Consider the following 23807-nt stretch of genomic DNA (forward strand, 5'->3'; position numbering starts at 1 on the left):
CTCTTGCTGTGTCTCTCTGTCAAATAAATAAATAAAATCCTTTAAAAAAATTAAATGGCACAATTCAAAAATGGTCAAAGGACTAGAATAGACATTTATCCAAAGAAAATATACAAAGCACATGAGAGGATGCTCGACAATCACTAATCATTAAGGAAATACAAGTCAAAACCACAATGAGATGCTATTTCATACTCATTAGGATAGCTGTTATTTAAGAAACAAAGAAAACAAAAAGAGAAAATAACAAGTGTCCCCAATAAGGATGAAATGGAGAAGTTGGAGTGAGAAATAGAGAAACGAGGTAGAGAGATTGGGACCCTTGTGCACTGCTGGTGGGAATGTAAAATGGTCCATGTGCTGTGGGAAATAGTATGGTAGTTCCTCAAAAAATTAAACACAGAATTACCATCTGATCCAGCAACTTCACTTCTGGGTATATACCTAAAATAATTGAAAGCAGGGTCTCAAAGAGATATTTGTACAACCATGTTCATAGCAACATTATTCACAATAACCAAAAAGGAGAAGCAACCCAACTGTCTACAACCTGGCTAATGGATGGTGGTATATTCCTACAATGGAGTATTACACAGCAATAAAAAACGAACACATTTCTATTATGTGCAAGAACACGGACAGGTATCACAAACACCTAACTGAGAAAAAGAAGCCAGAAACAAAAGAGTACACTCTGAATGATCCCATTTATATGAACTCCAAAACAAGAAGAACTATCTAAGTCAAGACAGTGATTATTTTTGGGGAGAGTGGGCTCAGGTAACAACTAGGAAGGGGTCTTCAGGAGCTTCTGGGGCACAGGTAAACTTGTGTTTTTAAATATGGGTCAGAGTTACATGAATGTGTTTGCTTTGTGAAAATTTGAGCTACATACCCTTAAGACCTGGATACTTTACTATATTATACTCCAAAAAGTTACAGAAGACTATATAGTATGGCTTCCTCCCTCTCCCAGTTTTTCCTACTTGTACTTTGGATCTCATTCCCTCCTACTTCCTTCCAGTTCTCCCTTCAACATGCATCTTTTCTCTTTCCAATATTGCCAATTTTTCCCTCTTCGCTGACTCTTTGCCTAGTGTGTAAATGTGCTCAAATCTCTATTCTGAAAAATGAACATACTTCTCACTCCAGGCAACATCAGAATTCATTTCCCCCCATACATCCAATCTGCTAGCTAGAAGGTATATTCTATAGATTCTTCAGATCTCTGTGCTTGGGCTTCTGTTCCCTCCACCCTCAAATGGTGCTCCCACCAGGTGACCCCACCAGGGTCACCCATGACCTCTGTGCTACAAATAAATGTCAATGGACACTTTTCAGATTTTGTCTTGCAATGTGATATTGGATAGTTGATCATTTCCTTCTTTGTTGCTTACACCTAAGTGCTTCCAAGATTTTACATATATTATCTCATTTAATACTTAAAACCCCAGGATGAAAGTACTAGTACTTTCTACTTTATGAATGAGAAAATTGAGGTTAGAAGAAGTTAAGTAACTTGTCTAGTGTCATACAGCAACTTCCTATCCTATGTATATTTAGTGAAATGCTCTTTTCCTTTGATTTCTAGGACAACTGGTTCTCTTTTATTTCTTTGTGCATTTCTTATTCCCCTTCAGCTGTGCCTCTTCCTGTGTCTACCCTTTAAATATTTGTCTTCCCTGGGAATCCATATTTCTCATTTCTTCTTGCCCTGAATAATCTCCCTGAACACATGTATGAATGGTTTGCATCACCACCTATATACTGATGGCTCCCAAACTCTTCCTCCAGTCTGCATGCACTGCTTTCAAATCCAGTTTGTCCCAAACTGAACTTAAAACCTTCCTCCTTCTCTAAAAATCACAAATTTGCTGCTTCTTCTGTGTTCATTCTCTCAGTGGCATTATTATCTATCGGGCTACGCCAGCCAGAAACCTGAGAGTCCTAAGGAATCTGCCTTCTTCCTCTCACTCTCTATGTCCACTTTCAACAAGTTCTACTTTTTCTACTTTCTGAATATCTCTTCTGTTCATTCCTTCTCTCCAACTGCACTATCACTGCTCAAGTACAAGCCTCATCATCTATTGCTTGGGCTATTACAATAAAACTCTAACCTCCCTTCAGCAAAACTTCAGCTTCAACCTACTCGAAGCACTGTTGCTGGCATAACGGACTCATATCAGACTGCGCTATAGCCCTGCACCTGTGGAAAACTCTACCCGCCCCCCCTTAGCATGCCATTCAAGTCCTGTTCTGTCAGGAACTAGTGCTTGCCTCCATCATCCAACCTATCATCCCCTCTTCCTCCCTCACTCTTTATAATCTAAGAGTACTAAAATCACTTGTAATTCATCCAAATAAGTCATGATCTCTTTTTTCTCTTGTGACTTTGCCCATGACAAGAATTCTTAGAGGGGCGCCTGGGTGGCTCAGTTGGTTAAGCGACTGCCTTCGGCTCAGGTCATGATCCTGGAGTCCCTGGATCGAGTCCCGCATTGAGTCCCGCATCGGGCTCCCTGCTCGGCAGGGAGTCTGCTTCTCCCTCTGACCCTCCCCCCTCTCATGTGCTCTCTCTCTCCTCTCATCCTCTCTCTCAAATAAATAAATAAAATCTTAAAAAAAAAAAAAGAATTCTTAGAATGCCTTCTTTCACCTTGTTCATTTATAAAACTTGTATTTATTCTTTATGGGTCAGCTCAGTCATCACTTCCTCAAAGAAGCCTTCCTTTATCCCCCACCTGGGTTAGGAAACTCTCCAAGTGATCCCATGGTTCCATGTGTATATTTCTCACGGCACTTAACTCTCAAAGCTACCTTGTTACATGTGTGGCCCCAAGTTTACAAATGAACCTTTCCATGGCCAGAACTTGTGTCTTTCATCTTTATGGTTCCTACAGCATAATAGGAGCTCCAGAAATGTTTGTTAAACTAATTTATTTTCTTCTCCAGTCAACTTGTAATATAGTTGCTACTTTCCTCATCTGCCTTTGTCTCTTTTCTCCTTAAATATTTGCCACTAGCCTCTGGAGAATAAAGTCAACATAGAGGAAATTGGAGCCAAGAGATGGAGAAAGAGAGAGGCATATGGATTGTAACGGTACTGATCAGTCTGTGTCTCCCTTACTTGCTGGCCATACCCCCTAACACACACACACACACACTCACAGGCATGGACACATGAGTCATTCCTAGTTGGTGCACATCCCCCAGGGACTGATTCAAGGATGGACATGAACATGACACACATGGTGGGGGACAAGGCAGGAAGGTCATTTAGACTCACCTGAAACACACAAAAAAATGAGATTCCTGTAAGAGATATTCAATCACCCAAAGTTGGAGGAAGGGAAAGCATTTGGATAGACAAAACTTGTAGTTACCACGATCTACTGTAAAGGAATAGTGTGTTTAGCAACCCCTTATCCTCTCCTTGTCCACCCGGAAAACTCCTGCTCACCTATCCCCAAATTCACCACCACTGTAAAATCCTTCCTGACTCCCCATAGCTGAAGTTGTTTCCCTTTCTAAGTTCCCATCATTTTGTGCTCAACCGCAGGGGTAATAACTAGACAGGCCTGGGTTCAATGCCAGCTATGCCATCCAGAAACTGTGTTATTTAACCCCTTTGAAATGGGCTCCTCATCTTTAAAGATTTTATTTATTTATTTATTGGAGAGCGAGCGAGAGAGAAACAGCATGAGAGAGGAGAGGGTCAGAGGGAGAAGCAGGCTCCCCGCTGAGCCGGGAGCCCGATGTGGGACTCGATCCCAGGACCCTGGGATCATGACCTGAGCCGAAGGCAGTCGCCTAACCAACTGTGGGCTCCTCATCTTTAAAAAGGGGATACCATTATCAACCTCAGAGGACTGTCGCTGGGATTAAAGACGTCAATATAAATTGACTGGTTATACTAGGCACTCAGGCAATGTTAATCTCACTGCCTCCCTGCCCCATGCCATATTCGAATGAACTCTTTGAAGGATTAAGATTTTATTCTTCTGGGACCCTGGGTGGCTCAGTTGGTTAAGCATCTGCCTTTGGTTCGGATCATGATCCCAGGGTCTTGGGATCGAGTTCCGCATGGGGCTCCCTGCTCAGCGGGAAGCCTGCTTCTGCCTCTCCCACTCCCCCTGCTTGTGTTCCCTTTCTCGCTGTGTCTCTCTCTGTCAAATAAATAAATAAAATCTTAAAAAAAAAAAAAAAAAAAGATTTTACTCTTCTATATTCCCAGCACCTAGGCAGAGCTTGGCATGTAGTGGGTTTGTGATAAATGTTTGACAATGGATAAACAGAGAGGGGGATATTGTACTGATGGAAAAAAGAACTACCTGTAGTAAAGTTAGTTGTATGCAGAACGTGCTTCTCTGGTAAACCATAAATTCCCTGAGGAGAAGTGCTATACAGTGTAAATCTCTGCATTATTTCTGCTGTGACTCACCCTGATGTGGTGAGAATTTTTTAAAGACTTGAGACTGGATAGCACCAGGTTGGGTGAATTTAGGGAGCTCCTCCTCTGGAGAAGTCAGTCTTAAAGTATGTGGGCCATACCGCCCTCTGGAGACTGCAGATTTTTCTCAAAACTTCACTTAAATAGATCTTCCCATTAAGAGCTACACCCAGAACCCTGATGAGTCTTGTAAAAGTTTTCATATGTGAAATTTTGCTGAGAAGCTCTTCCAAAATTCCCAAATATCAATTTCTAAAGATAAGGAGACCCAGGAGTTAAAAACACCAAGTTTCCTCTCTATTTTTTCTCAAATTTCTTAAAATCTAGGAAACTTTTTTAAAAGCAACCATGCATGTTACAAGTACAGTATACTCCATATGTATCAGACAATTGACAAGAAAAACAACTTTTGGCACAAGAATGCCAATTTATTCTCTTTTGGACACAAGAACACAAAATATCCCTGCAGGCGAAAAAAAAAATCGCAAAATTTAAACAACCATCATCATATCTCAACATAGGGATACCACCCCTCCTTTAATAGTTTAGAAAGTACCTCGTATTGCTAGAGAATACACCCAGCCCAAAGTTAATAAAATACATTTTTAGAACATTACAGGTCTAACAATATAGAAACCAAAATTACACCATTAGTCAAATGAACAAATGCAAACATTTTCAGCCACTAGACATAGAAAGAGCATGAATGTCAATAGCACGGGATAAGAAAATGGTTAATCAGTAACAAGATCTTCCCTTTAATTCGACAAGGAAAAATCCCTGGAGTTCAAGCAGTATTGATACAATGCCCTCAGCCTCCACTTTCTTAAAATGAAAGCAGAGCTCCCACTTTGCTATTGAGCAAGAAAATCTTACAGCACATCCACAAAGGGTCGCTAGGGCAGGGCGGGGAGGGTGAGCCTCCCTATACAGTGGGTTGCCTTCTCCCACAGGCAGGGTAGATAGCTGAGCCAGGTAGAGAAGCTCTGACGTAGGTTGGGCACCAGATCCTAAAGTACAGACCATATAGAACCTGTAAATCATCACCTTTGGAAGCAGCAAATAAAATTTATAGTAAGAATGAATATGTTCTACCTGCCCAGACTCTAGCTGCACTGGGCCAGCTAGTTCACTTTAGAAACCACTCAGGGTTCAACAGCTAACGACAATCAGAAAACATAATTGGTTCAACATTTGGATCTTCACCACTCTCCCAATGTCCCCGCTTCCCATCCCCTGTTACTCTGTAGCATTGCTATACTTCAATCTTTCACACCACATGACAGTGCCTGAACAGGCTGCATTAAACAACAACAACAACAACAAAACCAAACAGCCTAAATCTACTTCTAGAGAATGCACACCTCCCATTGATTGACACATGCATAATGATTCAGTCAGTCCCAAGGGGTTATGGTATTCAAATCATCAAGCCAAATTGAAATTATGCATTCAGACTTGCTTGCAACAGTATTGCTGCAACTCTGATTCTGTAGTGATTACCTCTTCAAGATTCACACCCTCAGCAGGCTTTTTTTTTCCCCCAATGATCCTAGTTCTTCCATATTTCTTTCCTTTCATCCAAAATGAGAGCATTTGCCCCCTTAACGGTACTGTTTCCTATAAAAAATAGGCCTCCCGGCTTTTCCTCCACCACCATGCTGATTTGCCCCAGTGTACAGGACTGACTGAGGTTGTACAAACTGTATAGTTCAAGGTCAAGCATATAGCCCAACTGCCGGCAAGCGAATCAGGGCCTCCTGGCACTCCGCCTTGCTCCCTGCTCCATATGTGCCAGAAGATGATGAGAAGTGAACTTCTGTGCGTGAACAAGCAAGCCCCAGGCACTCAAGTGCAGGCGTGGTGCCCGCTGGCCAGCCAGCCAGCCACCAAGAGTTCTTCACATCCTGGACGCCAATCAGTCCTCCTTTTCCTAAAGAAGCTTCTGTTGTTTCCTCCTCTTGGGTCCAGGGCAGCCATGCTGAAGGGTATTTTCTGAGCTCTCCCTGAACAAGTGTGAATAAAAGCAGCAGCTCTGGCTAACCAACATGTCCTGATTTGTAGTATCCAAGTGAGGTATTTGCAGAAAAGGAAAATCGTAAGAAATTAACATCTGCCATCTCTTCACTCCTGCCTGTGTTGTGCCTCAATTACAGAGCTTGCTTTCATCCCACTATACGCGGAGAATAAGGATGTCTGCAGTCATCTTAATGAGCTACAGGACTCAATATACATTATAGAACTCTCAGAGACCAGTCTCAGCAAACACGGGTGGCGCCGCTGATCAACAGCACATGGAAATGTAAACTTCAATGTATTTACAAGCTTCTTTGAAAGGCTGAAGAAAAACAGTGCTTTGTATTGCTGGGATTTTGAGAAGGCTAGTTTAAGAGATTTGGACCGGCTAATGAGTTCAAGCAAACACCCTTCACCATCAGATCCAGTGTTTCCCCACCAGCAGTTTCCAGACAGAAGGGGCAAAATCGTTTTCCCACATTGTGTCTGTCTCTTCCACCAGCACTTTCCTCAGCCATACGGACTGTGGCTCTGGGGCTTTTATCCCCTTCTCCAGCTCTCACTTCTGAGGTTCCAGGATAGAGAATCACAAGTCAGTAAAATCTGGGCTGGGAAACACTGGCTGGAACTACCAAGACTCTATGTAACTGTTGTCCATTCACAAAGTGTTATCTACACTAAATACAAAATACATTTTTTCCCTACATTTTCACTGATGCTTGCTTTAGATCAGCTCCCTTTGTTTGGACAAGAAAGGAACCCGTCTCCTTGCGAGTGGGATCTAGAATCTATTAAGAAAGATTAACCTTTTCTATGCAGTTTTAGTTTAGTGAAAGGAAGGAAACCCCACCAAGTACATTTCAGGTTGAAAGAGAAGCAAAAAAATTTGCACTGCACATGACTGTGTGAGTAACCTTGATTCCCGGGAAAAAAAGTTTTAAATGCTGGTACATTTGTGCAGGTCACAGCATCGCTCAATGTACCTTAAGGATTGGCAAAGCCCATCCAATAAGGAAGCATCGTGGTCCTAGCTTATTTTAAAACATAGTGACAGGACACCAGCTGTGACTACAAAACAGATAAAAATAATTCTTTAAAGTCATGGAAATATATGTCTTTTCTGACCAGTTTCAGAAATTGCCAGATTATGATCTATAAGAAATAGCTGATAAAATCATACTGAAATCTCACCTAGAAAACTACATTGTTGGGGGAGGAAGAGAGGGGACCTTAAAAAAATGCTTATTGCCAAAGTTAATTTTCTATGAGAAGAGTTTAAAAATCATTTAGATCTAACAAACCACAGAGCAGCATAAAATGGGCACTTTTGAAAACTTTGAAAAATACTAAAAGTTAGTTTTTTTTTTTCAAAGAGGGGGAAACATGAGTACTTTTACCATGGCAGTGTTATCTGTCACCGTGACATGCATTATATCTGTTTCTGCTACACATTCACGAAAGTCGACCAAATGAGAGAACTGCCGGTCTGAATTTGCAACCAAATACAGTGCAATTGCCTGGCAGCCTGTACTTGCACCAGCTCAAGTCTGTAGAGATCAAGAAGATAAAGTAGGAAAACTAATAAAGCTCTGTAAAACTTTCAAAAATTAATGCTCGTTAAAGGCATTTACAGTGGCGAAGTCAGAAATCTCCATTAAAAAGTCTATGGACCCACATAATTAAAAAGTTACGCTGAACTGAAGTAGATTGTTTGGTTTTTCTCTCCCACTTATGCACACACCCCACTCAATGAGTACAGAAAACAAGGAATAATCTTCTCTTATAAGACTAGAGGGATGCGGTGAACACCACAGCTAGCAAAATATTCCATAGAAACCTTTCTTGTAAAGTCCTTAAGGAAGTTCAGGCTGATCAGCCTTTGCATGATGAGGTAAAAATTCAGTCCAGTGCATCAGAAAAGACAATCTATGAGTATCTATTACTTTTAAAAAATGGCTCAATTTTGTTGATGCATCAGACAGTGCTGCAAAGTATAGATTCAGTGCAACTATTCCGAGCTGCTGGTAGAAGACCACCTGAAGTCAACTTGGCTCTCTCTAGAGGCGGTAGGCATTTGAAACGTTTTGAGGCTGCATGGGGTGCCAAATTGGTTGAGTTCTTTTTCTGAGACTCTCAGGCAAAATACATCGTGTGCTGGGTATCATGGTGGATCTGCACAGCCTTGGCCAAGGCCTGAGGATCCCGGCCATTGCTCTGTCCTGACACATGACTGCCTTCCGCACTGTAAAGACAATAATGCAAAAAACCAGGTGTAACAAACACCACTTCAAACTTCACATGTTTCAAATAGCACAAAGACTACTGGATCGAAGAAGATCTTAGGCTCAAGCTGTGGTTCCTTAAATAATTTGTTGGGTCTCTCTAAACATGAGCTCACTCAACTGAAAAATGCATACAATTTATTGAATGGGCTGTTACAATAATCAAACAGAATAATGTCTCCAAAGACCCAAATCCTTAACAGTGCTTACATTAGGATTTCCACTGCCTGCTATGTCTGGTTACTGCTTATTTGGCCTTTAGGCTTCAGTCAAATGTCATTTCCCCCAAAGAAATCTTCCGCTTCCGAAGTTCAGGTCAGAGCCACCTGAAACATACTTTCACAGAATCCTCTACTTTTCTTTCATGGTACTAAACACGACTGAAAGTAAATTATTAATTGGATAGTTATACCTTCCCCCCAGGAAATGTAAACTCCAAGAAAGCAGTGACTTTGTCTATCTTACTCACCACTGAACCCCTGGTGCCCAGCACATAGTACAGTCTCAATAACCATTTGTTGAATGAATTCCTGTGCCTCATCTAATGCTGAGCGTACTATGTTGCTGTGCAAATGTTACTGTGCCAGGAGTCTCTTCTCATCTTCTCCTCACTAGCTACATAACCCTGAAGAAGTAACAACTCCTTCAAACTTTGGTCTTTTACGGTAACAGTAACAACTTCTGAACATACCTCTTAAGGGTACCATAGGATATAAAGGGCTTGGTAAACTGTAAATCACCATCCCTCTTCTGACTTAAATTATTACTTTTGCTACGTAATTATTTTATTACTTAAATTATCATTGCCCTTACCATCTAAGTTCACAATCTGAGTCATCTTTCACTTCATCCTCTTCTCTCCCATTCACACCCACCTAACGGTGAAGGGCTGTCTATTTTATCCCCCAAGTCGCCTTTTACATTTAACAAAGAAAACCTGCTCTAACATACTTTGCCAGCTTCGTGCCTGCTTTCCCCTTTCATACACTCCAGCCAAAGAAAACTGGGTATTGTCTCAACATGTCACTTGCTTTCTCTTTATGTCCATTGTTCCCCTCTGCCTGGAAAATCCTTTTTTCTTCTTTCTAGAGCCAAATCCCACCCAACCAGCAATGCAATCATCTCTAACAACCTTTCTTCTGAAGTCCCACTGCACCTCCGCCTGTACTCCCTTGGGCTAATTGTCAGTGCTCAGTTTGCCTCTATTGTCTGCCATGCGGAAACAGAAAATCCCAGGGAACAGGTCTTCCTCATCTTAGGACTTTTAGTACCTAGCACAGTGCTGGGCACACAATCAATACCTAATAAATGTGTCGAATGAATGAACGTATATTACAGAATGGAAGGTATAAAGCCACAGCTGGGCATTTTCCATAATAGCGTATTTTCAACCCTTACAGAAATAGACTTGCAATGGAATGTCTACTATTTAGCAGCTGAATTCAGACTTGGGGAAGAGCCCAGAAACTGCTACACTTCACAGATGGTCATTTGGAAAAGAAAATTAATGCAGAGAGCTTGTTCGGCTATTTAATCATGCTCAGTAACAGGTCAAAATGTCTGATGCTTCTGAGATCCCTATTTGGGGGTGAAAATGGTCTGGCACCTCTCCTCTCCCACACACATGCCCCAGATTCACTCTGATGCATTCTTCCAAATTGTACTGAAAACAAAGTGAGCTGTGCAGGACTTCCCCTCGCATGAAGTGGAATCCACAGGCCCGTGACTGCTTGGACTGGAGCCAGGGCACTGTGGGGGCCACCTTTGAGGATGCTCAGGACTCCTGAGCAGAACTGAATGCATTTGGCTCTATGGGAAAACCACAGGCAGCTCCAAATTAGACTTTTTTCCTTGGGCAGACTATAGACACACCATGCAAGTATGAGCAAGCCTGAGCACTTCTTGGACCCAAAGTCACATTATAAGCTCTCAAAGGCACATTCAATTTTACTCGCTTCTTGAAATTTAAACCCTAAAAGGAAGTTTAGCTCTTCTAAAAAGTTTTCTGTAGTCGCTCATTTTTTTTTTTAACATGTTGCTAATTCAGACAAAAAGAGATTTCACTGTGCCTGAGAAACTTGCCTGTCATGATCTTTATCCACCAGATGATACCTTGCCCTGAAAGCTACAAGCCGGGCATAATACGCAGGGGCTGGAATGGAGACTGAGCGCGTGCAGCGCACGTAGGTGTGACATAGCTGGTAAGTTAGGAGCTGGAGCTCATCTGCGGTGAAGCAGTTGTCATCCCACAAGACCTGGTAATGTGAAGGACGGCTGGTTCCCTGCAGAGAGACTTTTATGATTAGGATGTTTCTGACATGGGTTGACTATGTGAGAGCAGAGAATTGAAATCCACTCCTTAAATTCAGAAGTATTCCTGCCTAGCCCACCTACCAACAGATACCTAGACCAAAAGGTAACAGTTCTAGAATACAAGCACTAAATTAACAAAGTAATGTACAGTGTTGAATAACAAGTCTAGTCAAGCCAGTTGCCGAATTTGCAAACCTCTCCCTATCGAGTCGAAGATCTGAACCAGTTTCCAAATTACCTGAATTCCTGCATGACTACAGAGGTAAAAGTCAAACTCGGATGGATGCGTGATGGTGCTATCCACTGTAGTTCCTGCTGGGACATTGCCACTTTTCCCCACCTACCAAAAAAAAAGGGTGCAGGGGTAGTTATAATTAGTCATCAAAATGCCAGACTGAGCTCAGGCCGTATTTTCCTCTTATGTGTTAATTGGTAACAAGTTAGCAAACTGTTCTTAAGTGAAGTTTTGAAAATCAGTTTAATTCAACATGTTGAAATTTTCTGTAACGTATCTTAGCCCAACCACTTTGTCCTTAAGTGTTTTCTTGAACAAATATACTCCATGGTTTCTCTAGGAGAATCCAGACAAATAATTATTTTACCTGGGTTGCATTACTGTCATCTATTTATAGACGATATATCGGCATTGTTCACAGAGGGGGAAAGAAAGGCATTTACAATGGATAAGCTTCCCAAGAAAAAAATTCAACTTTATTCCTTACTTGGAGTAAAAAGATATGCACAACTTTCAGTAAAAGTTAAGATGAATAAATCTTTGAACTGGTACACGAGGCTCAACAAAATTAATGTTTTTACAGAATCAGTAAAAGAAGTCACCAGCACATGCATTATCAGGAAGAGTGCACTGAAATGGGAATTAGGAAACCCGGGGTTTCAGTTCTAAGCCTAGTCTTGCAACTACATACCTTAACAAAGCTTAATATCTTTGGGTCTTAATCTGATCAGCTATACAACTAGGTGACATTCATTTACACTTTTAAAATCCGAAATTGTGGGACGCCTGGGTGGCTCAGTCCGTTAAGTGTCTGCCTTTGGCTCAGGTCATGATCTCAGAGTCCTGGGATAGAGTCCCGCATCCAGTTCCCTGCTCAGCGGGGAGCCTGCTTCTCCCTCTGCCTGCTGCTCCCCCTGCTCATTCTCTCTCTCTCTCTCTCTCTGACAAATAAATAAAATCTTTAAAAAAAGAATCAGAAATTGTAAGGCTCACTTGCAGCCAAAATTCTAAAATCAACCTTCGAGGAAAGCAGAGAAGGGAACTTCAGAAATGCATTTACACGGAAAGGAATTAAACCTTGCTATTTGGTCAGTTTTCATCCTCTTGTGCCGTACAGCAGGGTTCCAGATGAGGAATTTTATTTCGTATAGAGGCAATGAATTTGGTGGGAGCTTACTTGGCTCCATTCTAACTACTATTACCTTCAGCTGAATTGTGCACCAATGCGTACAGGAACATCTATGAGTACAGAAAAGTCTCATTCCATCAAATTCAAATGTGAACTTGGGGACCTACCTGGACAAGAGGAAATGTAACTGAGTTATAATAGTTCTGGCATCATTTCCCAAAGTGTGTTCTTCAGGAATATTAGTTCCGCAGGATGTGTTTAGGTATTTTATGGTCAAACACATTTGAGAAACACTGGGTTGAACTCAAGTTAAAAAGGTTTTTCTAGGGCGCCTGGGTGGCTCAGTCGGTTAAGCGACTGCCTTCGGCTCAGGTCATGATCCTGGAGTCCCGGGATCGAGTCCCGCATCGGGCTCCCTGCTCGGCGGGGAGCCTGCTTCTCCCTCTGACCCTCCCCCCTCTCATGTGCTCTCTGTCTCTCTCATTCTCTCTGTCTCAGATAAATAAATAAAATCTTAAAAAAAAAAAAAAAAGGTTTTTCTAGGGGCGCCTGGGTGGCTCAGTTGGTTAAGCGTCTGCCTTCGGCTCAGGTCCTGATCCCGGGGTCCTGGGATCGAGCCCTACATTGGGCTCCCTGCTCCACGGGAGGCCTGCTTCTCCTTCTCCCAATCCCCCTGCTTGTGTTCCCTCTTTCACTGTGTCTCTCTCTGTCAAATGAATAAATAAAATCCTTAAAAAAAAAAAAAAAAGTTTTTCTATCGTATGACTTCTCAGAACCTTTATTCAGTGATGTATAATCTTTAAGAGGGAGATGGAGTAAATAGTATTTCCTAAACTTATTTGACCATAGAATCTTTTTTAAAAAGATTTTAATTAATTAGTTAATTAATTAATTTTAAAGTAGGCTTCATGCCCAGTGTGGAGCCCAATGCGGGCTTGAACTCACAACCCCGAGATAAAAACCTGAGCTGAGATCAAGATATGGACGCTTAACCAACTGAGCCCTCCAGGTGCCCCGATTTTATGTTTAAGTAATCTCTCTACCCAGTGTGGGGCTCGAACTCACAACCCAGAGAATCAAGAGTCACATGCTCCACAGGCTGAGCCAGCCAGTTGCCCCAGCATGGAATCTTTTTTAAAGCAAATCTCTTAGAATCTACAGATGAGAACGGAAGGAGATGATGCCCTGGGGAAAAAGAGATCCAGGCATGTTCATTTCAACAATTACCACTTGAGCACCCATGAGGAAGGCTCTGCAGCAGATGTTGATGAGAGACAGAGGCACAGAGAGAACTAATGAACCTGCACTCCTGCCCTTCATGAACACCACCTAAAAGCTGGTAGGAAGAAATAGTTGAGCCATCCTTTACAGGATAAGCAGGAGTTGAAAGGGGGGATGGGATGAAAACTGGAAACACTCCAAATATCCCCTAAAGTCAGGAATAGATGAACTAATTGTGGTTCAGCCATATGATGAAATACTAAGCAATAAAAAGGAATAAACTGGTGATATACACAATAAACTTGGATGAACCTCAAATGCATTATGCTAAGTAAAAGAAGCCAGACCAAAGGCTATGGTATCCCACTTATATGTCATTCTGGAAAAAAACCAAACTGTAAGGACAGAATGCCTGTCAGTGGTTGCTAGGGGCTGTAGGTGAGGGAGATAAGGTTGACTGCAGAGGGCTTGGAAGAATGTGTGTGCATGATGGATTGTTCATGTCTTCATAGACATGGTGGTTACACAGCTATATGCATTTGTCACAACGTGCAGAACAGTACACTAAAAAGGGTGGATTTTACTGTTATCTATATAATACCTTAATAAGAATAGTGGGGGGAAAAAGAGGGGGACAGATGTGGTCATCTCGGGAATTCAAATCCACAATATATATGGGAAATGGAAAGTGTATGAGGGCATGGTAGAAGGATGAAACTAAAATGTTTTGGCTACCTTAGGAAAACACTGACCACCAAAGGGAAGTATCTGGTAGACAATGGGGGATATGTGAAGGTTTCTGAATAAAGGAGTGGCAAGGTAAGACATGCGTTTTTTTTTTTTTTTAAGTAAGCTCTAAGCCCAATGTGGGGCTTGAACTCACAACCCGAAGATCAAGAGTCACATGCTCTACCAACTGAGCCAGCCAGCTAGCCCAGACGGCAGGTAGAGGGTGCATCTGTGGAGGACGAATGCTGATGGGGAGACCAGTAGGAGTCTCCTGCGATATAGGAGGTTCTGCCTAGGACAGAGGTAACACACAAGAGGAAGAATTGAGACAAGAGAGTTCAGGGCAGAACACAGAAGACTATTTGAACTGGATATGGGGGGACAAGAAGGGGGGAGAATTTAAAGACAGCTCTGAAGTTTCTAGCTTGGCTGACTTAATATACAATGATGCCAAGTCACAGAAGAAAAGGAAAATTGGGGGAGGAATAGGCTTTGGATGGGGATAAAACAGTAAGTAGAAGGTTTAGATGTGTTTCGCTTGAAATGCCTGTGGTAGATTGTATCACTAGGGCCAAATATTCCCGTGACCCTCCCTGGGGGAGGGTTATATATCCCCACCCAATTAACTCAGGAGTGGCCATGTAATGTGCTTCGGCTGATAAGAGTGTGGCCTGAAATGTGTAACTTCTGGGCAGAAGCTTTAAGAGCCAACATATGGATTGTGAGGATCTTTCTTTCCCTCTGCTGTAACGACTAGTGATGTTCCAGATAGATTGCTCTCTGTAAGCCTAGGTTCCAAAAGGAGGACATCAGGGTCACAGCTGCAGCAGAGTGGAGCACTGTGGAGTGAATGTGTAATACGAGCAAGAAATGCATCTTTATAAGCCCCGAAGACTTTGGAGGGTTTTTTTGTTACCACAGCATGGCCTAACCTATATTACTGATACAATGTCTAAAGAGCATCTGAGTAAATATGTCTGGTAGACAACTGGAGGTGCAGATCAGGAACTGCACAGCAATGTTTGCAGCTGGGAATACACATTTAGGAATCTATAAACAGATCAGTGCAGGCAGAAAAGTGGGTGAGACTAAAGAGAGTTGAAATTCAGAAGAGAAGAGGGAGAGGAAAGTATGGAATGCCTGGAAACATCAGTATTTAATGGCCAGAGGAGGAAGAGAAGTCAAAGAAAGTCTGATTATAGAGGAGGGTAGTGAATCTGGAAAGTCATATTATTGTTCAGGCCAAGAGGTCAGTGTAAGAACCTGACAAGATAGCACTAGATTGGAAATGAGCAAGTCACTGAGCGAACAACTTCAGCAGAATCACTGAAACTGAAGTCAGGCTCCAGAGAATGGATGTCTGATGTGAGAAGGTACAGATGGAAAGTCAAGTCATTTTTCTTCTAAAAGTTTGGTCATGAAAGAAAACAAAGATAAGGTGGCAGGTAGACTGAGAGAGAAACAGAGTAAAAGGAAGCTTACTAGGGTGATCTAGGAAGAGTTGAGGCACTTTAGAGGGTGAGGAGAAGGAACTGGAGTTTTGAAAACCAAGGGTAATTAATGAAGCGTACCTTTAGGAACAAAAGCATAGGTGGAGAGATTAGCCTCTGAGATGTGCGAGGAAGGAGAGGAGAAAACACATTTCAGTACATTTGAAAGTAGAGGAGAGAGGGGTGCCTGGATGGCTCAGTTGGTTAAGCGTCCAACTCTTGATTTCGGCTCAGGGTCATGAGATCAAGCCCCCGTGTGTCAAGCCCCACGCTCAGTGGGGAGTCTGCTTCTCTCTCTCCCTCTGCCCCTCCCCCCAGTTCGCACTCTCTCCCACACTAAAATGGATAAATCTTAAAAAAAAAAAAAAGTAGAGGAGAGGAAGCTGAGAAAACTCATGCCTTCTCGATGTTTTCTGGGGAAATAGAGGGCATCACAGAGTGGGCCGGGAGTTGAGTGAAGGTTTGGAACACATGCTATGGGGACCTGGATAAATGGAGAAACTGCGGCGTCAAAGGCTGGCTGAGATTTGCTATCATGAATCTGCAATATCATTCATCATTAAACAAATGACTTTCTTCCTCAGCAATCTCCACTGGCCTAAGGGTCGAAGCAAAGGAAATGGGTAAGTGGACCAATCCAGAGGTGGACATTGGCAAGAGGCATGATTAGAGAATTGGAGATGCTGGTAAGTGTCAAGGGAGCAGGGCAGACCAAGGACCAGGATTATCAATCTCTGGAAGGTTAGGAGTGACATGGGATGGTAAAGAACAAAATGATGAGATAGCCTGGTTTTAGGAAGATAATCCAGCTCCTAGAGCTACATGGACAGCAGTTTGATGGAGGGATGGAGAGGTGACAATGCAGTTAAGGAGGGGGTGGCAGGGTGTTCTGTGACCAGAGCGAGGGCAAGAGTTTGGAGAATTTGTATCAGTGGAGGTCTAAGAAGTACTACTGAGTCAGGGTTTGGGCAATTCAGAAGACAACACTTGGAATCTGAGTTGACTGGTGGAACCGGAGCCCAAGGAAAACCTTAGTTTTCCAATGATTCTGAAAACAAAACAAAACAAAACAAAATAGCTCAGCCTTGGATTAGAGACAAAAAATAAAGGTGTACTAGAAAATAATGGGAGTGACACACAAAATTACAAGATTAAGCAACAGAAAGAACTGGTCTCTCTGGGGGTGGATCAGGGAGGGCCTGCAAAAGATGAAATAACATCATAGAAAATATTATAGAAGCAAAGTCAGTCAATATTATGTACCTATAATTTAGCTAGTTTGTACATAAATAACAGATTATATATCAATTATACAAAATGCCTCTTATCAAAAGCTGGGAATTATACCCCAAATTAATATTCATTTATTAATTTAATCCTTACAACACCCCTGTGAAATAGGTATTGTTCTTACTACATTTTACAGATGAGAACATTATGGCTTAGAGACGCTAACTTGCTCGTGGTTAGTAAGTGTGATATTATAAGTGGTCAAAGTGTGTACCCCAAGAATCCCCTGCGCTGATATATGAACTGATACAAAATCATTTGAAAGAGAAATTCTTCCCAGAGCCACGCCTGAGGCACTGGTAGCAAAAAGTAGCAAATGATAATAAAGTCCAAATAGATAAACCATCCCTTTGGCGTTTGCCTGTATCACCACCGTGTATTTTGGCATGTTTTTGTGGCCCTTAAAAACTCCAGAAGCCAGCACTTCTGTCACACAAGAGAAACAGTCAGTCTTGAAACCTGTATCATTCAGAAGTGATCATCTATGTTCAACTGAAGTTAGTATATTTATTGAATTATTATTACACTCCTGTTTTTAGGGAAAAAAAATTATACGTATGCCCCACTGAAATCATATTCACTTGCATCAGCTAATGAGGCTTCTACCATAGTTTCTTACCCTTTCTGTTTTATCTGCACAGAAAAGTCGTGTGTGGTGTCTCTTCTGCACCACAATGTAGGTTATTCCTGGCCGGTAATCTTCTTCCAAGCTAATACATGCCTTTCGAATTGCTATTAGCTCTGGCCAGGCGACCTAGGAGTTAGAAATAGAACGACGTTCGATTGAGAACTCACTTTGCAGCTCTCAGATCTGGTTTACCTGGAGTGGCAGATGGGAGGAAGCTCCATCAGACACCTAGAACCCCCAAAGGCAACCATGGGTAATCAGAGTACCTGTTTCATTTGTCCCTCCGATACCCCTCCACGGTAGTAGATGATCCGAGTGGGTTTGAAGCGTGTAGATTTGTAGAACTGGATCAGCAGCTCTCGAACCATGTTAGTGAGGTCCTGAATTACCTCCTGACTGTACAGGAGCTCCTGGGAGATCTCCTGGCGGGAGGTCTGCACCCGAACAGTGGCACAGTACCGACTGGGGTGGCCATCCATACTGCCAACGACAGCAGCAATGGAAGGCTTCTTCCCGTCCCCTGCTGGGGGGTGCGTGACATCCGCTCCCAGGAAGATGACAGGCTGCTGGAACACCGAGGGCCTGCTCAGATTGAAGGAGACACTGACACTCAGACATACGGATGAAAATCTGTACTTTCAAGCTCACCAGATATAATCACAGATACAGTTTTACAAGACAGAATAAAGACTTAGACACATTGGGTGAGAACTCTAAGGCCCACTGAGTGTCTGTGTCTCTTTTGCAATGAATCTGAATTGACTTAAGAAGTCAACATGGTTGGGGCACCTGGGTGGCTCAGTCGGTTAAGCGTCTGACTCGGTTTTGGCTCAGGGTCCTGGGATCGAGCCCCATGTTGGGCTCTGCGCTCAGTGAGGAGTCCGCTGGAGATTCTCTCTCTCTCCCTCTCCCTCTGCTCCTCCCCCTGCTGTCTTTCTCTCTCTCTAAAAGAAATAAATAAAATATTAAAAAAGAAATCAACATGGTTCTTCTATAATAGCAGGAAGGGAAGACTTTAAAAAGAGGACCTGAGCCAAATTTATAAAATCTGTGTGTGTGTGTGAAGGGAAGACTTTCCCAGAATGAACTCTCTTGGGATCCTAGGATTCTTACAACAGATATAGAATTGCAGAATTTACATGGAACGGGGACAAAACCCCCAATGCTCTTTAAGATGTGAGGCTTACAGAAGAGAACTGAGTCTATCTACTTCCCTATTTTATTTTTATCTATAGTATTCATCACTTATACCACATATTTTACTTAATTATTTTTTTAAAGATTCTATTTTTAAGTAACCTCTACCCCCATTGTGGGGCTCAAACTCACAACCCCAAGATCAAGAGTCACACACTCTACTGACTGAGCCAGCCAGGCACCCCACTTAATTTAAATTGTATTTATTTTCCACACGCACACACACATACACACACACACACGAGTGTAAGCTCCACAAGGGCAGGAATTTTATTTTGTTTTGTCTTATTCACTGCAGTATCCCTAGTGCCTGGAACATTGCCTAGCTCACAGCCGGCACTCAATAAATATTTGTTGAAAGAATGAACTCATTTATTTGGCACTGATTTTTCTAAGGAATCAAGGGGGGTAAAATCATTCATGCTTCTCTGGCAAATTCTTAAAAGTAGGATTTGGAACTGAGTACTGATTCTTAGAGTATAATATAGGAGACATCCCAAATCTGAAAATCTCTATAATAGAATAGATATCTCCATGAGGGCAGAGGCTGTGTTATATTTCTCTGTATGTATCATCATACAACAGCAAACATACATCTGTAACATACATATGCATAACATAATAACACCTTACATATACTATGTACCAGCCACTGTGCTAAACACTTTACCTGTATTAACTCATTTAGTCCTCGCAATAATCCCATGAGCGTGGTACAATTACTATCTCAATTTTTCAGATTTAAAAAATGAGACAGAAGAGGTTAAGGAGCTTGCCCAAGCTTACATAACTAGGAAGCAGGAAAGCTGGAATCCAAACCTAGGGTGTCAGACACTGAGGTATGCGTCCTAAACTACTATGCTATATTGTCTCAAACATTTGGGGTAAAATTAAATGATTTCAGATTTTAGGTTAACTTCCCACATGGCCTGTATACCTCATTCATCAATGGTGTAGGAAGGATTTTGTTACCTATAAATGTTATTCAAGGGCAAATTAAGAATGGAATATGATTGTATAAGAGCAAGGCACTCAATTTCATATTCTTGTCACGTATAGAAATCACTAATACCACAGCCCTAAATTGAACTTTTCAAATCACTTTCACATATAGAATTTCACATGAAAACATTTTAGAGTTAGCAAGTTAGATATTATCTCAATAGATAGGGAAAATACAAATTAATGAAAAGATGGACAACCCAATCTAAGAAATGGGCAAAGAACTGAAAAACCCATCACAAAAGAGGATATCCAAATAGCCAATAAACATATGAAATTGTGTTCAACATGATTAATCATCAGGGGAATGAAAATTAAAACCACAATGAGATACTATGATCCCAAACAAAATGGCTAAAGTTAAAAGGACTGATACTACCAAGTGTTGGTGAGAATATGGAGCAACCAGAAATCTCCATGGAAATGTAAACTGGTACAACCACCCGGCAAAACTATTTCACAGTATCTCTCAATGCTAAATACACATACTCTCTGTAACTTAGCAATTCTACTCTTGGATATATACTCGGGAGAAAGAGTACTTACATCCACCAAAAATGTAGAAAAATTGTATAATGAATGTACAAAAATATCCATCAACGGTATGAGATTAAAATTCTGTGAGTATATTCATATAATGAAATGATATACAATGAAAATGAATAAACTACTACTTAATACAGTAACATGAATGAATTCTAGACACATAAGGATGAACAAAAGAAAACAGACACAAAATATTACATATTGTATGGTTCCGTTTATATGAAGTTCAAAAAGAGGCAAAACTAATCTATGGTGATAGTGGTTACCTTTGGGGGTTATCTATTGGGAGGGGCCACAAGGAAGCCTGACAGGGTGCTGGAAATGTTCTAGATCTTCACCTGAGTGTGGTTACATGAGTGTATACATATATAAGACAAAGTAATTGAGATGCATGTTTAAGATTTGTGTGCTTTACCGTAAATAACGTTACATTTGATCTTAATAAAAACGTAGGGAAAAAAAGTAGAAAAAACAGAGTTCAAAATCTTACCTTTGATGAGGTACAAGCACGTTGTTAATTCCTCCGAGCTTTGCATTTATCTTCAGGCAAAGGTTGGAAAGGGTTTGGGGTGAGGTCTTCACTACATTTTTTACCTGGACACACTGTGTGGCCATACCCAGGAGGGTATCTCCAACACGTTTCACCTCCGCTACAAGGATAAATTCATTAATTAATTTAAAAATGTTTAAATATTCTCCTAATTACTAAGAGTAGAGGCCAAAATCCACACATGAACATTTACACAGTGGTCGTTTTATTTGCTAACCCCCCAGGGCAATTTTTCCTTTTCTTCCCTCCTGCAAGCATTGAAGGTAGCCCACTTCCTTTACTCCTGGATGCTGCGTGCTGCCACTAACTCAGTCCCCTGGGGTTACTTTTTCCACAGGACTGGTCTGGCAAAGGAATCCATCTCTCAACTCCTCCCTCTCAGTATACACGCCAGCTCTTTGACTTTTAAGTATTTTTCTCCCACCCTCCCCCTCTTTTTCCTCTAAACAGGAGAGATAAACAGACAGTAACAAAAGAAACAACTACAGAGGGCGTTGAAGACGTTTTATAACGTTCAGACAGGGGTCTGTAGTTCCCAAATCCTTTATTTAGATGATAGCCAAAAGAACTTTGTATCACTCTTGTTACAATAGACACAAACTGAACAGCTTCTTTTCTGGAAGTGGTAGGCTCCCCCACTCTTCCCCACTCTGATCTTCCTAAGTGCTTTTCACCAAACATTCCAGTTCTTCCTGCTTTGAGGACTACGGTAGAATTCCACTGTATGCCGCACACTCGTTCCCGCTGCATTTCCCGGCCCCCATTCTCGATGCCCACACAAAGGTTGGGAAGAGCCATGTGGCTGGTTGTGGTCAAGAAGCTGCAAATGTTAAGAGCCCTGCAGAGCTCTCTTTTCTCTCTGCCATGGGGCCAGCAACTTTCCCAATAGCAACTACTTGGCCAGCCTGGGTCCCAGAGGGAAAATGACACGATGGCATGGAACAGGGGCCACGGTCTACCTCAATGCACACACGGCAGAAGCAAAAAATCAACCTTGGATGCTTTGAGCCACCGGGAGTCTGGGGTTGTTTGTGACTACAGCATAACCTAGCTTATCCTGACCTACTCCTTGAAATCATCCCTCGTTCAGTATTAAAGGGGTCCATACCATACACTGGTGTCTTCCCAGGCAAGATAACCACGATTAGCTGTAGGCCCACGTAGGTCATTTTCAGGTGTTTGAACATGGGCTCCACGCTGTCTGCACCTTGTGCATACTTGCAGAAACAGGGCTGACCCTGGATAGGCATTCCTGCATCCTTAGAGATTTTACGGAGCTGATCAGTGAAACTCCTGTTAAAATAGAACCAAGTGGCACAATGCTTTCATTTCAGAGTATGTTCCTAGCATTTATTTTCCACTAAGATACTTCTTTCAGTTCTGCACATTCTTAGCCAAAATTAAAAATAAACAACTAAACAAAGAAAAAAATCTTTAACTGGTTGCCAAAGATGGGCTGGCAATTGTATCACCGCAATTATAATGCACAAGAATCTGTATTATTAAGCTCTCAGATCAACATTTTGAATTTTTAAAGAATTATGCCTCAACTGGGCCCTAGGAACTAGAATAGCATTTCTGTTCAAAGATTTCTTTTTTTTTTTTTAAACATTCAAGTCCGTAATTCTGAACTAAAGAAAAGCAAAGTCAAAATTTCAGGGAATGTGTATGTTGGTAAGCCTGGCACAAGAATGGTCGGATAAGCTTGTGTTCAGCTGAGAACTTGGAAACACAAAATTGGCATATTTAGGATTATATTCAAACTTGTAACCTATGTGATTTAATAACAATATCAAAAGAAACCATCACTTTGAAAAAAAAAACAACAACAAAATTCATTGTGAAGTTTTAAATTCTGGATATGAGAAGTGACTTTATGTATAAAGCTTTCAGAATAATTTTTGTGCATTTGCCAAATATTTTGCAAGATTCCTTTTTTCCGTCCAGTTCCCTTTTGCTGCCTTGATTTTTCTACCCTTCTCACTAACTTCCTTTCTATAGATAGAGCTGCATCTGGAAGACATGAACCAATGCTCTCAGTGACCCTGCAGGAAAACAAGCTCACTAGTAAATTACAATGATTAAAAACAGACGAGTTTTTTTTTTTTTAATCTCAGCTGAAAAGATACAATTAATACCAAAGGAAGCTTCACTAAGAACTCAAGATTCTGCCAACGGTCTCTGCTTTGGCCTTTAGTTAGTCACAGATTTCTGCTCTAATTGCAAGGAAGCTGAGTCAGATTCTTAATGTCATTCCCAAGTTTGCAATTTACTATAATACAAGGTCTGTTTCCTACAGCCAGATGGCGTCACTCTAAGAGTCAGGGATTTAGTGCCAGCGTGCATAGCACATTCATGTCATGATGGTATTTTCATATCTGGAAGGGATATTACTAAGCTGAAAATATGAAGATACTCACTTTAGTAAATCTTCCCTACATTGTTTCTGAGGCGCAAAACAAGCAACTGCCCAAACTTTAATTTCAATGCCAGCATAAAACTGCTTTCCTCGCATGTCCCAGACACCCTGGTTGGGTGTGGCTACCGTTTTATTCTTTAAAAAAAAAAAAAAAAAAGAAAAGAAAAGAAAAGAAAAGAAACAAAAGAAAAGAGAAAAGACATTACAATCTAAGGCCATGTTAATGTTGATGACGGGATAAACAAAACACTATTTGGTATTAGCCAAAAGACAAAAAGCAGTAAGGAGCTAAACTACGGGTCAATTCAGT

The 23807-nt window shown here is 41.5% G+C and overlaps 1 protein-coding gene across 6 annotated transcripts in view; it reads right to left on the reverse strand.

Annotated features, from left to right (window-relative positions):
- Positions 1-4854: 4854 nt before the first annotated feature.
- Positions 4855-23807, reverse strand: part of LOC123859800 (protein argonaute-4) — a 38783-nt gene continuing 19830 nt past the window's right edge. For 2 of the 6 annotated variants that reach the window (XM_064589476.1, XM_064589475.1), the window contains 9 exons: positions 23499-23632; positions 22187-22371; positions 21019-21178; positions 18050-18365; positions 17775-17909; positions 12499-12588; positions 11300-11401; positions 10831-11030; positions 4855-8708 (listed from right to left, as the gene is read on the reverse strand). In XM_064589476.1, coding sequence (XP_064445546.1) covers positions 8600-8708; positions 10831-11030; positions 11300-11401; positions 12499-12588; positions 17775-17909; positions 18050-18365; positions 21019-21178; positions 22187-22371; positions 23499-23632 — 1431 coding nt within the window. In that variant the 3' untranslated portion in view covers positions 4855-8599. Of the gene's footprint in view, positions 8709-10830; positions 11031-11299; positions 11402-12498; positions 12593-17774; positions 17910-18049; positions 18366-21018; positions 21179-22186; positions 22372-23498; positions 23633-23807 lie in introns of those variants that run through there. The other 4 variants (XM_064589478.1, XM_064589477.1, XM_064589479.1 and 1 more) reach the window with 3 other exon arrangements.

The sequence above is a fragment of the Mirounga angustirostris genome, unplaced genomic scaffold (assembly GCF_029215605.1).
Source record: "Mirounga angustirostris isolate CCGP_5_RB_7025 unplaced genomic scaffold, mMirAng1.0.hap1 SCAF_4, whole genome shotgun sequence".
NCBI classification, from domain to species: Eukaryota; Metazoa; Chordata; class Mammalia; order Carnivora; family Phocidae; genus Mirounga; species Mirounga angustirostris.